Source organism: Physella acuta, unplaced genomic scaffold (assembly GCF_028476545.2).
Source record: "Physella acuta isolate Inbredline_101_S28 unplaced genomic scaffold, ASM2847654v3 ptg001706l, whole genome shotgun sequence".
Lineage (NCBI taxonomy): Eukaryota > Metazoa > Mollusca > Gastropoda > Physidae > Physella > Physella acuta.
Window position 1 is genome coordinate 113,888 of NW_026733218.1, and position 16,260 is coordinate 130,147.

The 16,260-nt window shown below is 37.2% G+C and overlaps 1 protein-coding gene across 2 annotated transcripts; it reads right to left on the reverse strand.

Moving 5' to 3' along the window:
• Window positions 1-11,333: 11,333 nt before the first annotated feature.
• On the reverse strand, window positions 11,334-15,099 carry LOC131930036 (uncharacterized). Of its 2 annotated transcripts, none has more exons than XM_059286400.1 (4): window positions 14,893-15,099; window positions 13,379-14,140; window positions 12,906-13,016; window positions 11,334-12,222 (listed from the first exon to the last, which is right to left on the reverse strand). In XM_059286400.1, exons 1-4 carry the CDS (start codon window positions 14,939-14,941, stop codon window positions 12,149-12,151), a joined length of 996 nt encoding a protein of 331 aa, XP_059142383.1. In that variant the 5' UTR covers window positions 14,942-15,099; the 3' UTR covers window positions 11,334-12,148. The 2 variants fall into 2 exon arrangements, with proteins under 2 accessions (XP_059142383.1, XP_059142382.1); XM_059286399.1 differs by having other exon boundaries at window positions 13,379-14,143.
• Window positions 15,100-16,260: the final 1,161 nt, after the last annotated feature.

A 16,260-nucleotide genomic window follows, 5' to 3' on the forward strand; every position in this document is an offset into this window, starting at 1 on the left:
TTTCGAACCTTGCAGCGGGGGGCATCATAAATACCGGTAGGAACAGAACTAGTATCTAATTATATAAACATAAAACAAAATACAAATTTTAAAATAATATAAACGTAATAAAAGCATGACGATGAGATCTCTTTCATATTTTAGGGATCAATTCGTATATTTTAAAAAAGCATATAGGACTATATACATATATATATATATATATATATATATATATATATATATATATATATATATATATATATATATATATATGTGTGTGTGTGTGTGTGTGTAATGCGCTGTGTGTCTGTGAACAAGATAACTAGAGTACCGTTAGTACTAGATTGATAAATTTCATGTATAAGTATTATATCAAATTTGTAGTTCTGTTTCAACTTTTCATGGATTTCCGTTAGCCGATGTTGTAAACGGCAATTCGAACTTTTTAGTAAAGTGTATATGGTGATGGATATATGTATATATATACATGCTATATTTATACATAATTTTATATATATATATATATATATATATATATATATATATATATATATATATATATATATATATATATATATATATAAAATGTGTGTATATATATATATATATATATATATATATATATGTATATACATATATATGTAACATTTAACAGTAACGATGTTTAGAGACGGTTATTGCTACAGCATTGCTTTTTCTATAGTTGGCACGTTGACTTCATGGTGTCACATAAAAAGGCTTTTTAACTATACTGTGTCAGTAAGGTGCTCGTAATATTGCGGGTATAGAGATGGGGGGGGGGGGTCACAATGTTAAAATATTATGGTACGGAACTTACATAAAAAAAATGCTTTCTAGAACTTAGAATTTTACCAACAATTTTTCTGAATATTATTGATATTTTAAATCGCTGGATCAATTAATTAATTTATAAAATAAATTCTTAGATTAAAAAAATAAAATGGATAAATCTAGAGAATGTTTAGAATAAATCCCAGTCTAACCTGCATAGATGAACTGTTGAGAGAACAGCAGAATAGCAAAAAAAAATAAAATCAAACAGTAGAGGCCCATCGCTGTTTACTGGTAGCCAGCAAGTGAAGAAATGGTTGAGATGTTGAGTGTTCGAACTGCTACGTGGCTAATCCTGTGACAGGTTTTGAAGCAATTAGTTTAAGATCTGCAAAATCCTACATTTTGCAAATAGCCAGCTAGGCAGAGGCGTATCCAGGTTTTCGTTGTAGAGGGAGCGAAAAGAGCAAAAAAAAAAAGGCGCCGAATTTTCAACACGTTCTATATACGTGTATTATATATATATATATATATATATATATATATATATATATATATATATATATATATATATATATATATATATATATATATATATATATATATATATATATATATAATTACTAGCTGTATGTCATTACTTCGCTATGATGTAAAATAAATTGAAAGTAGCACTCTGAAGAATTAAGAAAAAACACACAATGTAGGCCGACAAAACCAAAATTGTATCAATCTAAACAAAAAAAAAAGTACACACACTACAACAAAAAACAATGAACGTAACACAATCTGTTTTGTAATTCTTGTAAAAAAAAATCTTACATAATAATTCCTGGGAAATTATTTAAGACAAGCGAAATAGGGGAAATAATCACTCTCTTAATATTAATATTTATATGTCTACACATTTAATTATAAATATTAAAACAGATAAATAATTACTTTAGAATATAATGAAATTGTTTAACACTATTTGTGTTTACAAAATGTTTTTGTCTGTAATCAGAATTAAATATATCGTCATCATAAATGCTTAAGTATTACAGCATAATGAAAGTTTTTGAAATCAGAGTTGGTATAAAACCACGCTTTTCGAATTAGTAGAAAGCAGTCGGAATAACAGCCTACATTTAACTAAATGTCGGTCTTTTAGTTCAGATCATATTTTTTTAATTAACTACTGCTTCTTTGTGTTCTTTAAAGATCATTTTATAACATAGTGATAGGTATGGGTTAGATCACTGTATTGATCACACACCCTTTTACTGGTAATTGCAAAAATAATATTCACATATTTTTACGTTTAAAAAGCTAATTTTCTGACGGCAGGGTACTTTGGTACATCATTACGCGTTTTCCCAAAAGTATTTTACAGATCAGTTCGGGGTGGGTTGGGGGGTGAGGGGTGGGTTCAACTTCATTCACCACTGTCCGGTCACTTTAGGTCAATTATCCAAACCAGTGTATACCTAGGTGTGACATTAATGTCGCTCTACACAATTGTGGTGGTGAGGTGGGGGGGGGGGGGGGAGATAACCAACTCAGAGTGAACATAGCGTCAGTTTTTAGATGACTGTTCTAAACATACATATAAATTACACATGTATAATGATTCAGAAATAGATTTAAATAAGTAGCAGTGGTATTATGACAATATTTTTTTACAGAGGGGTCCATGGGGAATGGGGGGTTGTAACTGTTTCATATAATTTGTAATCGTAATCACTATCGCCCAAACTGTCATAATACTACTACTTCATCGTGATGACGTTGTTGACCTTGTCAAAATTTCCCCACCGCTACGCAGCTCGCCCATAAGTAAATTTAAATAGAGGTGCCACATCAGTTGTATTTGTTTCTGTATTGTAATTTTAAAAAAAATGAATAACACGATTCAAACTGTATACATAAAGTAATTATCTGTGAAGTTTTATGTATAACATTTTCTAATTCAATTATTCGTAAGCAAATACGTTATACAGTTGCCTTAAACTTAACACCCCTCTTGCCAAGTGGTACTAACCGTAGAGGTTTTTTAAACATTGCAATGCATCGTAATGGTTACGTTTAGAATGGAAAACTGATGCAGCTGTTAATACGTGTTGTAAACGTAGACACTACTAGACTAGTACAACAATGCTTAATTGCCTTATGAAAAGAAATCTTGTGATTTACATGTGCCGACCAAAACTATTTTTTAACAAATATCATTGTTTAAAACTTTGAGTTTAAAAAGTTTTCAAAAAGGCGCCACTTTGCTGAACATGGCCAGAGGGGGAGCGGCAGCTCCCCCTGCCCCCCCCCCCCCAGCTGCTAGGATTGAGTTGCCGATAAGATGGTAAAATCTACTACTCAAGTGGGCCATACACCAGGGGCAGGCGAGCTACTATAATCGTTAACTATTTTGTTTATTTTAATTAATTCCGCTTTGGAAAAAAGGCCACAAGTCTAATATACATGATAAGTAACGCATTTATGAAACCCTTAAAATGTTGAATCACTGGAGCACATGCATCATGTTGGAGGCTCAGAGAATATAAAAAGCACCACAAAACACACTGAGGAAAAAAAAACAAATATATTTTTAATCTAGGCAAGGAGGCTGGAGATGAAAGCCACTAAGTCCAAACTTCTGACTTGGTTTAAGCTCAGTTGGGAAGATCCTAATGCTCCTGATTATTTATATATTGAAATCCTCGAACACTATACATGGGATGATAAAAACTCCAAATAGAATCCGCATCTTAGGGGACACGAAACAACAATTAGAAGAATGCATTCAGTCATTTTCTTCGCATTGTTCTTCCAATGTTAAGGGCACCACATCATTCACTGAACTCAGAAAGATTGAAAGAAATTTTACCCTTTTGCAGGAAGTATGCATTGTAAAGGGTTTGGCTGATGATGACTCGAATAGGATACTGTTATGATGCGAGCTCTTGTACAGGGTCGATGCTGAACGTGGACGAACAAAGTAGGACGATCGAATATAGATGAGACAAGGCGGCTTTCTTCATTTCTATAACTTATTACACAAACTTTACGACGACAGAAGGACGACTACTTCCACACCCACACATGACGAGAACAAGACCAAGACTGGCTTCTACTATCTTCCTAACAACCAAAACATACTCTCCTACGTTTCATCCTTATTTCTTTTATCACGCATTCAGAATCAGTTATTAATCACACTACACACATACTCTCAAACCATCAACATCTTTATTAAACCCGTTCAAACACACACATACTCTCGGACTCATTCAATACACTTAACTCCATTCACAACAGACACGTGCTCAGCTGAAGCTTCCACCCATCAAAATAAGGGAAATTGAGGCAGTTGTTTGCTTTTACTTGCATGATGTGTGAGCCCTCTGATTCAACAGCATTATTCGACAGACATACAAAACCTCTGATGGAAGACTTTGAAAAACTATTACCAGGTTGAGATATAACTTTATTTTTAAACATATTTAATTTCTAATTTTTCCAAGACGGATTGGCTCTCCACATCTGCCGACAGAAGGTTCTAGGCGAAAATCAGTCAATGTTTTTCTATAAGTCAGAAAGGCATATTTTATTTTCTTTAATGTCCTCTCTACATCTACATCTATCTATAACTGAATGAGTATGCGTATGTGTATGCGTATGCGTATGCCATTACGAATGCGTGTGCGTATGCGTGTGTGTCTCTGTATGAAACGGCGTCTGTGTCTGTGTCTGTGTCTGTGTCTGTGTCTGTGTCTGTGTCTGTGTCTGTGTCTGTGTCTGTGTCTGTGTCTGTGTCTGTGTCTGTGTCTGTGTCTGTGCCTGTGCCTGTGCCTGTGCCTGTGTCTGTGTCTGTGTCAGTGTCTGTGTCTGTGTCTGTGTCTGTGTCTGTGTCTGTCTGTGTCTGTGTCTGTGTCTGTGCCTGTGTCTGTGTCTGTGTCTGTGTCTGTGTCTGTGTCTGTGTCAGTGTCTGTGTCTGTGTCTGTGTCTATGTCTGTGTCTGTGTCTGTATCTGTGTATGTGTCTGTGTCGGTGTCTGTGTCTGTGTCGGTGTCTGTGTTTGTGTCTGTGTCTGTGTCTGTGCCTGTGCCTGTGCCTGTGCCTGTGCATGTGCCTGTGTCTGTTTCTGTGTCTGTGTCTGTGTCAATGTCTATGCCTATAAGTGGATGTTTATAACCCATAGCTTGGAGCGTTGACAATTGTAAAATTAAAAGCTTAATGTGTTATTGATCTATGGATAGAAATATTTAACTTTACAAATATCTCTATCGATCTTTTCCTCTACATACACTTACTCTTAAAAGATGACTACACCAACATGTCATCTGGACATGCACCTACATCTACATCTACATCTACATCTACATCTACATCTACATCTACATCTACATCTACATCTACATCTACATCTACATCTACATCTACATCTACATCTACATCTACATCTACATCTACATCTACATCTACATCTACATCTACATCTACATCTACATCTACATCTACATCTACATCTACATCTACATCTACATCTACATCTACATCTACATCTACATCTACATCTACATCTACATCTACATCTACATCTACATCTACATCTACATCTACATCTACATCTACATCTACATCTACATCTACATCTACATCTACATCTACATCTACATCTACATCTACATCTACATCTACATCTACATCTACATCTACATCTACATCTACATCTACATCTACATCTACATCTACATCTACATCTACATCTACATCTACATCTACATCTACATCTACATCTACATCTACATCTACATCTACATCTACATCTACATCTACATCTACATCTACATCTACATCTACATCTACATCTACATCTACATCTACATCTACATCTACATCTACATCTACATCTACATCTACATCTACATCTACATCAATCTGTATATTCAGTTTGATGGTCATAAACCATAGGTTTCAGCGTTGACAGATTTAAAATTAAAAGCGTAATGTGTTATTGATGTTTGGATAGAGTTATTTAACATTTTAAAATATGCATCTATTTCTACATCTATGTACATCCCCAACAAGACCATTACCTACACCTACATCAAATACTCACCTGAACATGCACTTACACCCACACCTACACCTACTCCTACATCTATATGGTGGTGAGCGATATGGCAGTACGCCCCTGGTCAACTAAATGGCCATACGACTGTGTCAGCCATATGGCCGTACGCCCCTGGTCAACTAAATGGCCATACGACTGTGTCAGCCATATGGCCGTACGCCCCTGGTCAACTAAATGGCCATACGACTTTGTCAGCCATATGGCCGTACGCCCCTGGTCAACTAAATGGCCATACGACCGTGGCAGCCATATGGCCGTACGCCCCTGGTCAACTAAATGGACATACGATTATGTCAGCCATATTGCCGTACGCCCCTGGCCAACTATATGGCTGTACCTCTGTGGTCAGCTATATGGCCGTACGTCTGTTGTCCGCTAAATGGCCGTACGTCTGTGGTCAGCTATATAGCTGTACGTATGTGGTCAGTTATATGGCCGTTAGCCCGTGGTCAACTAATGTACGCCTGTGGTCAGCTATATGGCTGTACGCCTGTGGTCAGTTATATGGCCGTTAGCCCGTGGTCAACTAATGTACGTCTGTGGTCAGCTATATGGCCGTTAGCCCGTGGTCAACTAATTTACCTCAGTGGTCAGTTATATCGTATATCATCGTTGTCAGTCCCATGGTTCTACAGTCAGCCATGCTATATCCCTGTGACCTTACTTTTATTGTTAACGGGTTGGAAGTTTAAATCACCTACACACTCAACTCTAACGCATGAAAAACTCTAAAATAAATTAAAGGTGTTTTAATTATTAAAAAAAAAAATCGTACGTGAGGTTGAAATAAGCAGTTCTATATTTAGCCAGCGGTAGGACTGATTTTCTCCCTTTACCTTATATATATATATATATATATATATATATATATATATATATAAGTATATATATATATATATATATATATATATATATATATATATATATATATATCTTCGAGACTCCATTAAACTTTAGTGAAAGGTTTATTTTTAGAAATGTACACACCAAGTGGAAGAACAATGACCATTTTAGAAAGGGAAGTAATTCTTTCTCTGTCTCTCGCTGCGAAATTGTGGTACATAACTTTCCGGTATAAGGTCACTTTTCGAATGGGGTTTACCTGGTATAATGTCAATACTATTATTGTTTGATGCGATTTTTCAGCTCAAGCTAACAGAACTACAATTAAATAAGAAATAAACCGGTAGTGATCTCCCCTAAACTTTCTCGAATATTCTTATATAAAACAACAGGGGATGGTAACTGGGGATATAGTTATGATTTTTAATCCATTTTAAATACTTAAACTTTTAAAAATAGAATAGAATCTCATAAAAAAAACATTGCGCACCAAGCAAACGCCGAATAAAAACGCGTATAATAGTGCGCAATATTATTAGTACTTTAAAAATTTACATTAGTTTTTTGAGAAATCGGAAGTAGCGTAAATTACTACTTCCAGTCAACGGAAATTACTCAAAATTTAAAAGAAGGTAGAGAATTAGATCTTTTACTTACATGTGAAATTTCATTTATCTATCTGAAATAGTACTCAAGTTATAGGCTTTTGAAAAATTCAAAGTAGGAAAAGTACCACTTCCGGTTATCGGAAATCGCTCAAAAGTTGATACGGATCTACGATTTTGATAAAATACTTATATATGAAATTTCATCAACCTAGCTGTAACGGTACTCAAGTTATCGTGTTTACACACGGACAGACAGACACACAGACACACACACACACACAGACATACGGACAAGATTGAAAAATTATGTTTTTCCGTATCAGTGAGGTGTAAAACGTCGAGATTTGTAAAAATCTCGATTTTTTTTTTTTGCACGATTACAATACTTTCTCTATACTACGTATATACGAGAAAGTAAAAAAGTTAACACCAAACGAAATACATTCGGTCTACTTTATTTGTCAAGAAGTAACATTAGTTTTGGATTGTTTTTCAAGAACAGAATGATCTCACTGATTCAACTCAGCTCTAGTGGGTATTGGTGTCCGTATGACGTTATTGAGTCAACTCAGCTGTAACGGGTGCAAGAACCGTGACCGAATTAAAGCTGAGCGTGCACAATGATATTTCGTTGTTTGATAAGTTAACTGGGCAGATAAACACGTAATTTGGAACGGCGCGGTCGGACGGTCGGGTGCATGACTGCTAACCCGGAAGCCTTGAGTTCTGGCGCTACGCTCGAATCCATAGTACGTCATCGTTTTATATTAACAATACCAATGACAACATTTGAAGTCAAGACATTCCCTTAGACCGTACTGTTTTTACAAGTTTAAAAAAAAAGTTTTTTTTTATTTAACACTTCATAAAATCTTGTTTAAAAAAAGTAAACTGCAGTACTGGAGGAAAAAAACAACAAACAAATTAAGTTATTTTTTGAGCAGGTCATGAAATCCCGTCGTTAAACCCGTTAGAGTCTCGGTGGGTGTATAATACCATAGAGCAGTGTAGTGAACTAATAATCGAGTATTTTCTTCTTACTATTATCCGTTGTTAAGTTTAGGATTTGGGTAGCAGTCTTGACTACAGGCAAGGGTAGAGAGGGGTCTTGTAAAGGTAGTAATATTTCCCTTTTAAACCTGACGGTCTATGGGGCAAGTGAAGTAGAGTTCACCTGTTTCTGCGAGCTCGGCATATGAAGGGATAGTGTGGTCAGCACTATGCCCAGCCACCGTTACTTTCCTTAACGTAAGTTAGGAACCCATCAGAAACTGCTTACGGGTTAGCAGTCTAGCAGTCTGGCTAGGCCACACAGAAATATGGGTGGGCACAGGTGTTTAAAATTGAGGAAAATCTTTTGAGAAATTTTATTGAACTATCATTCCCGTCCCTGTGTTGGGATGGGTCCAAATATCTGGTTTCTAGCTCTTGACTTGTGGTTTAGCGGTCGTCCATAAATGACGTCACACTCGTAGGGAGGGGAAGGGTCTGTAATTTTGTGACGATGTGTGATGAGGGGATGGGGATTCAGATAGTGTGACGTCACATTTTTGCCTTAAAAAAGTTATGTCAGAAACTGAATTTTAGCCGTTATTTCGCGTTTTTATAAACCTGTTTTCATAATTTGTTATAAAAATTGATTAAAGTAGGCCTACCTTGTTTAGGCTGAGCTCAGTCAATATTTTAGGGAAAAAAAAATCGATGATTAAAAATAAATTCAAATGCAATTTTGAGGGGTGTTGATGACGGAGATGTGACGTCATTGTGGGGGGAGGTGTCTTGCTTTTTCTGACAATGTGTGACGGAGGGGTGAGAGGAGGTAAAAATCGTCACACAAAGAAAAGCGTGACGTCGTTTATGGATGATTCCTAGCGAGCGCGCGTTCTACCCTTAAGCCTTTAAGCTTATCAGGTAAGGCCTACAACTCTAGCCTGTGGACGGAACTGAACTGTTGGGTTTAACATGCGCTCCAGTGCTTGTCCACGCCGTATATAAGATATATAATAAGATAGTTATCATCTGAAAGAAATATATCAAGAAAATATTATTTTTACAGTTAAAATTATTTGGTGCGATTTTTGTGCCGCTTTATTAAATATTTAATTAAAATTTAATGTAGTATTTAAAATATCCACAAACCCTATTTTTCGCATAGGGATTTATAGTTGTTTACACATACAGCTAAAAATCGTGTATTATCAAGACATCTAAAAAAATCCATACTGCGGAAATACTCAAATGAAAGCCATAACCAAAGAGATCGTAAAGATAAAAATAAAAGTTTTAAAATCTCAAAAACTGGAACAGGACATTATCCTTTTGTTAATCAATATTCTAAGCACAGTAGGACATTTCAAGTACAAAGAAGTAAAATCCCCCCTCGCCCATGAGCTGGTTGTCTATAAGGCAGAGGAAATAAGAGTTCACTTTTTGTGACCCTAAAATGTGAAGTAGCAGTGTAGTCAGTTCTAAGCCCGGCCGTCTGAAACTCATCAGGGTCGTCTGGGCTCAATCACGTACCACGGGCTCAAACCTGGGATTCGAACACGAGACTTCCAATGCAAATGCAAATGCAAAGGATATTATCTAATTTTCTTTTTATCTTTTTTTTTATTTCGACGTATTTTAAATTTTCTTATATTTGCCTTCTGGTAGTGGTAGGCCTTTAGGTGACGAAAAATAGATAAGTTAAGTACTGTAATCGTGCAATCGTACCCCCCCCCCCATTTGTATAGCAACATTTTTTGTTTTGTTTTAATGCATTACTGGAGTCAAATCAGTCTTAAGAAAAGATCTTGTTATTTTCTTAGATCCTCTTGATGGTGGATGTTATAGGCCACATGTTAATATCTAGATAATGACTCCTTATAAAATGGCTTAATAAACTGGTCAAATAAAAGAACAAAAATAAGTATCGATGATAGACACCTGTAACAAACATGGACGATCTAAATTGTTTCTAGCCTGTAAACAGTTTTTCCAGCTGCCTACCTGTTTCTAGCCTGTAAGCTGTACATGTCTAGCCTGTAAGCTGTACATGTCTAGCCTGTAAGCTGTACATGTCTAGCCTGTAAGCTGTACATGTCTAGCCTGTAAGCTGTACATGTCTAGCCTGTAAGCTGTACATGTCTAAAGCTGTACATGTCTAGCCTGTAAGCTGTACATGTCTAGCCTGTAAGCTGTACATGTCTAAAGCTGTACATGTCTAGCCTGTAAGCTGTACATGTCTAGCGTGTAAGCTGTACATGTCTAGCCTGTAAGCTGTACATGTCTAGCCTGTAAGCTGTACATGTCTAAAATTGTACATGTCTAGCCTGTAAGCTGCACATGTCTAAAGCTGTACATATCTAGCCTGTAAGCTGTACATGTCTAAAGCTGTACATGTCTAGCCTGTAAGCTGTACATGTCTAAACCTGTACATGTCTAGCCTGTAAGCTGTACATGTCTAGCCTGTAAGCTGTACATGTCTAGCATGTAAGCTGTACATGTCTAGCATGTAAGCTGTACATGTCTAAAGTTGTACATGTCTAGCCTGTAAGCTGTACATGTCTAAAAATGTACATGTCTAGTCTGTAAGCTGTACATGTCTAGCCTGTAAGCTGTACATATCTAGCCTGTAAGCTGTACATGTCTAGCGTGTAAGCTGTACATGTCTAGCCTGTAAGCTGTACATGTCTAGCGTGTAAGCTGTACATGTCTAGCCTGTAAGTTGTACATGTCTAAAGCTGTACATGTCTAGCCTGTAAGCAGTACATGTCTAAAGCTGTACATGTCTAGCCTGCCATCTGTGTATATCATGAGCTCTACTTCCTCTGGCTTAAGGTTGGCAAAGTGTTTGCCCTCTACACTTTATGTAGGCTCTTCATGTACCGAGCACACTCCTGTTTCAGTATGGCTAACGAGAACTACACACAGACATAAACAACAAACTGTAGGAAAATCTAAAGCCTGTTTGCAAAACAAAAACAGTTTTTATTTTTAATATTAAAAAAAGCAACTAATTATTAAAAACTATGGCGCATAATAATAAAACGATGTAAAAAATATGACAGTATCAAATTTGGACAAATTTCTTGTTTTTTTCTTCCTAAAAAATAATATTTTTAAAGATTTAGATGAAGTTGAACAAAACAGCTGTTTGAACATCATTTACCTAGATTGGAAGATTTCCGTACAAACAGCGCTTTATTACGGGAATGTTACATACAAGAATTGTCATGTCAATTGTCATCTATAGATTTCAGCGATTTTAAATTTGTAACAAAAAATAGATGTAAGCATACGAACGGAAAATTTTGTAGAAATTCAAGATATAACATATTTTACAACCGGAAATTTAGAAGTTATAAAAAAGTCCCATTTAAAAAAAAATATTTACATTTATGTACTAGAGAACATTTTAAATTTTATGTTTAAAAAAAAAGTTTCAATTAGGCCAATTATTTTCAGTAAAAAATTAATAAATATATTGCAAAATACATTTAAGCTCTGAATAGAAAATACAAATTTCTTTCTTTTTAAACTTTACAATTTCCTTGTACATGCATTTTTGTTTTACAGAAGAATTGATTGTTTAAAACAGGAAATAGATGCCCGAAATACTAATTACTAAAATGAAGTTTTAAAAATAAGTCCCTAAAAGATTTGAACTGTTGGCTAGTGTAAATCAGCGAGAAAATACCTAATTGAAAGCCATCTAAATATTTCGCCGAGCAATTTAATCTTTTCGATGATACATTTCAACATTTCAAGGAGCCATTTCAACATTTCAAGGAGCCATTTCAACATTTCAAGGAGCCATTTCAACATTTCACAAAAGCCATCTCAAAATCAAAGCCAGGATCATCAACATAGGTGTGAATGCTCTCAGAAGGGCGCCGGTATCTGAAAATACGAGAGGTATTTTTAGAACACGATTGTCTGGAAATATGAAACTACTATAGGAATAATTGAACGAAATATTAATCACTTTTCAATAAGTCCATCTGCAGTGGTTCTTCAAGATTTTTTCTTCGGGGGGAGGGGAAGAGTAAGTAAGTCATCAAGGATGATAGGTATTGGCCTCTAAACACATATTATGTGTGTATGTGTGTTTGTGTCTGTATGTGTGATTGCGTGTCTGATTTAGCAGAAAAAAAATGGTAATTAGTTTTCTTATCAGCATTAGGATCATATTTCTAGAATTGGTTTCTCATTATATCCACTTTATTGCATTCGCTCATATACCAGCCATCACACCTGGTTCCTTAATGTACGTAATGTTAATTTTTCAAAACCTGGCTGTCCATATCGCAGATGAAGAAGAGTTAACTGTTTCCTCAGTAGATGGAAGGATAGTGTAATCAGCACCATGCCTACCACTTTAAATTTCCCAAACGTCATTCAGGGACTCAACAGAGCTGGGTAGATTTGTGAACGTTCATTGACGCGTGACCTGGTTCTGAACTCAAAACAGATAGACCGCCTTGACCTGGTTGTGTAATGTGCTTGCTTGAAATACCCCTCCCCCTCCCCCACTTCACATCTTATCTGTCAGTGTAACAGAAAAAAAGGAGAGAAAATCGTACCAGACATTGGTGTAGTCGATCCATACAACGAAGTTGAATAAGTATAAGTGCTGAGGGATGTGGTAGTAGCAGATGTCATTGGACAAAATGTAGACGTGGGCAGGTCAGAACCTGGGAACAACAAAAGAGAAACGTTATATATATATATATATATATATATATATATATATATATATATATATATATATATATATATATATATAATATATATAAATATATATATATACACTCACTCATGCACACATGTACACACACCTATATATATATATATATATATATATATATATATATATATATATATATATATATATATATATATATATATATATATATAAGGGACGGCATACACAGCCGAAATAAAACAAAATGTTTAAGATCAAAAACTTTGTTTGCATGGCTACGATAGCAGCTGGGATTCTGGGATTAAGCTTTTTGAAAAAAAAAACATTTTATAAGTCTACACATATATTTACTTGATCTTGTTGTGGTCACGCCAGTTGTTGTTGCCGTGTTAGGTGCTGTGGACAAGTCAGTTGTTGTGGCCGTGTTAGGCGTTGTGGTCACGCCAGTGGTAGTGCCCGAGTTAGGTGTTGTGGTCACGCCAGTTGTTGTAACCGAGTTAGGTGTTGTGGTCACGCCAGTTGTTGTATCCGAGTTAGGTGTTGTGGTCACGCCAGTTGTTGTATCCGAGTTAGGTGTTGTGGTCACGCCAGTTGTTGTATCCGAGTTAGGTGTTGTGGTCACGCCAGTTGTTGTATCCGAGTTAGGTGTTGTGGTCACGCCAGTTGTTGTATCCGAGTTAGGTGTTGTGGTCACGCCAGTTGTTGTATCCGAGTTAGGTGTTGTGGTCACGCCAGTTGTTGTATCCGAGTTAGGTGTTGTGGTCACGCCAGTTGTTGTATCCGAGTTAGGTGTTGTGGTCACGCCAGTTGTTGTATCCGAGTTAGGTGTTGTGGTCACGCCAGTTGTTGTAACCGAGTTAGGTGTTGTGGTCACGCCAGTTGTTGTATCCGAGTTAGGTGTTGTGGTCACGCCAGTTGTTGTATCCGAGTTAGGTGTTGTGGTCACGCCAGTTGTTGTATCCGAGTTAGGTGTTGTGGTCACGCCAGTTGTTGTATCCGAGTTAGGTGCTGTGGACAAGTCAGCGGTTGTGCCCGAGTTAGGTGCAGATGTTGAGGTCGAGGTAAACGATGTATCCAATAGAGATACAGTAGAAGTGGTACTTGTGGCTGCCACTGCTGATGAAACAAAAATGATATCCTAATGGAAGTTAAATGCACATGACATAATTGTTTGTAATCTTCTACTACAAGGTAACATTGCTATCAACATGTCATTGTAGGATACTATTAAATTACTTACGTTTAATAACTACTACATTTGGTTCTTAGGGATATATAGCTAACAATAGATGTAGGGCAATATAGCTGACCACATATTATGTAGTGCGATATAAATGATTGTATGGCTATATAGTTGACCATATTGCCATAGAAAAAAGTAAAGATTCCTCTTTAGACCTACAGGTTCACTGGGCAGGAAAAGTAGAATTTATATGTTTCTTGACCTCGGCATAAGAAGGTGTGGTGGGGTTAGTAGCCTACTAAGGCCAGCCCCTTTACTTCCCCAACGTAAGTCAGGTAGCCATTATAGATGGTTGGTCTCAGAGCCCTTCCTACACGCACAATCCGAAACGAGATCCGAACACGAGACCTCTCGGGTTAGCAGCCAAAACCACGTCGTATAGCTGACCATTTATGTATGGCCAAATAGCTGAGCATAGATGTAGGTTCATTTTGCTGACCATAAGTGTAGTACCATATAGCTGACCATAGATGTAGGGCCATATAGCTGATCTTAATGTGATATAACCGGCGCTACGGTCATATAGCTAAATATAAGGCCATATAACTAGCCGCGGACGTGCGGCCAAATTTAACTGACTTAACATAGTCCATCTAACGTTATCAAATAAAAGCATACTTACAGAGCACCGCCAGTAAGAATCCACATCCAAAGATGATGCTTTTATCCATCTTTGATTTTCTTGAAGCGACAATTGCAACGTTGCTGGAACGACTAGTGAATCTGTGATGATAGTTCCCTCACAGGGCGAACTTCACCAATAGAGAATCACGCAGACTCGGTCGTGGTTCGAAGGTGGAGTCCTTGTCATATATACCATACTTGGTTCTCCCCCGTGTCCTGTTTGTTGTTGACAACTCGTTGTCAATGACAACACGAGTTTTTCTCTTTGGCTGTTGTTTGATACCGAGGTTAGGGCGTGCGTAAAGGAAAACAATGAAACAGGTTTAATTTATTGCAGTGGTTACATTCACGTTGGGGGAACTGAGGGGGTGGGTATGGGGGAGGGGAATAGACAATTTTGTTTTTCCTTTGTTTTTTTTTCTTTTCATTTTCTTGCCAGTTGTTACACTCACAGTGGAAGAAGGGCAATTGGGGGGTGGGGGGGGGGGGGGGGTAAGGGTATAGATAATTTTATTGTTTACATTTCTTACTTTCTTGCACGGGTCTGAAGTTGTCTCTCCATAAATCACACCAGGAGGTGGGGGGGGGGGGGAGGGGGGGGGAATAGTCTTTCGGAATAGTCTTTTTAATGCTAATTTATTTTTGGAACTAAGATTAATTTAGGAAAAGAGAGGTGTGTGCTAATTGGCTAACCTAGAGGTGGCATTGTGTGCTAATTGGCTAACATAGGGGGTGCATTGTGTGCTTATTGGCTAACATAGGGGTCGCATTGTGGGCTAATTAGCTAACCTAGGGGTGCATTGTGTGCTAATTGGCTAACATAGGGGTCGCATTGTGGGCTAATTAGCTAACCTAGGGGTGCATTGTGTGCTAATTGGCTAACATAGGGGTCGCATTGTGGGCTAATTAGCTAACCTAGGGGTGCATTGTGTTCTAATTGGCTAACCTAGGGAGCAATTGTGTGCTAATTGGCTAACATAGGAGTGGCATTGTGTGCTAATTAGCTAACATAGGGGTGTATTGTGTGCTAATTGGCTAACCTAGGGGTGCCTTGTGTACTAATTGGCTAACCTAGGGGTGTATTGTGTGCTAATTGGCTAACCTAGGGGTGTATTGTGTGCTAATTGGCTAACCTAGGGGTGCATTGTGTGCTAATTGGCTAACCTAGGGGTGCATTGTGTGCTAATTGGCTAACATAGGGGTGCATTGTGCGCTAATTTGCTAACCTAGGGGTGCATTGTGTGCTAATTGGCTAACCTAGGGGTGCATTGTGTGCTAATTGGCTAACCTATGGGTGCATTGTGTGCTAGATGGCTAACCTAGGGGTGCATTGTGTGCTAATTGACTAATCTAGGGGGTGCATTGT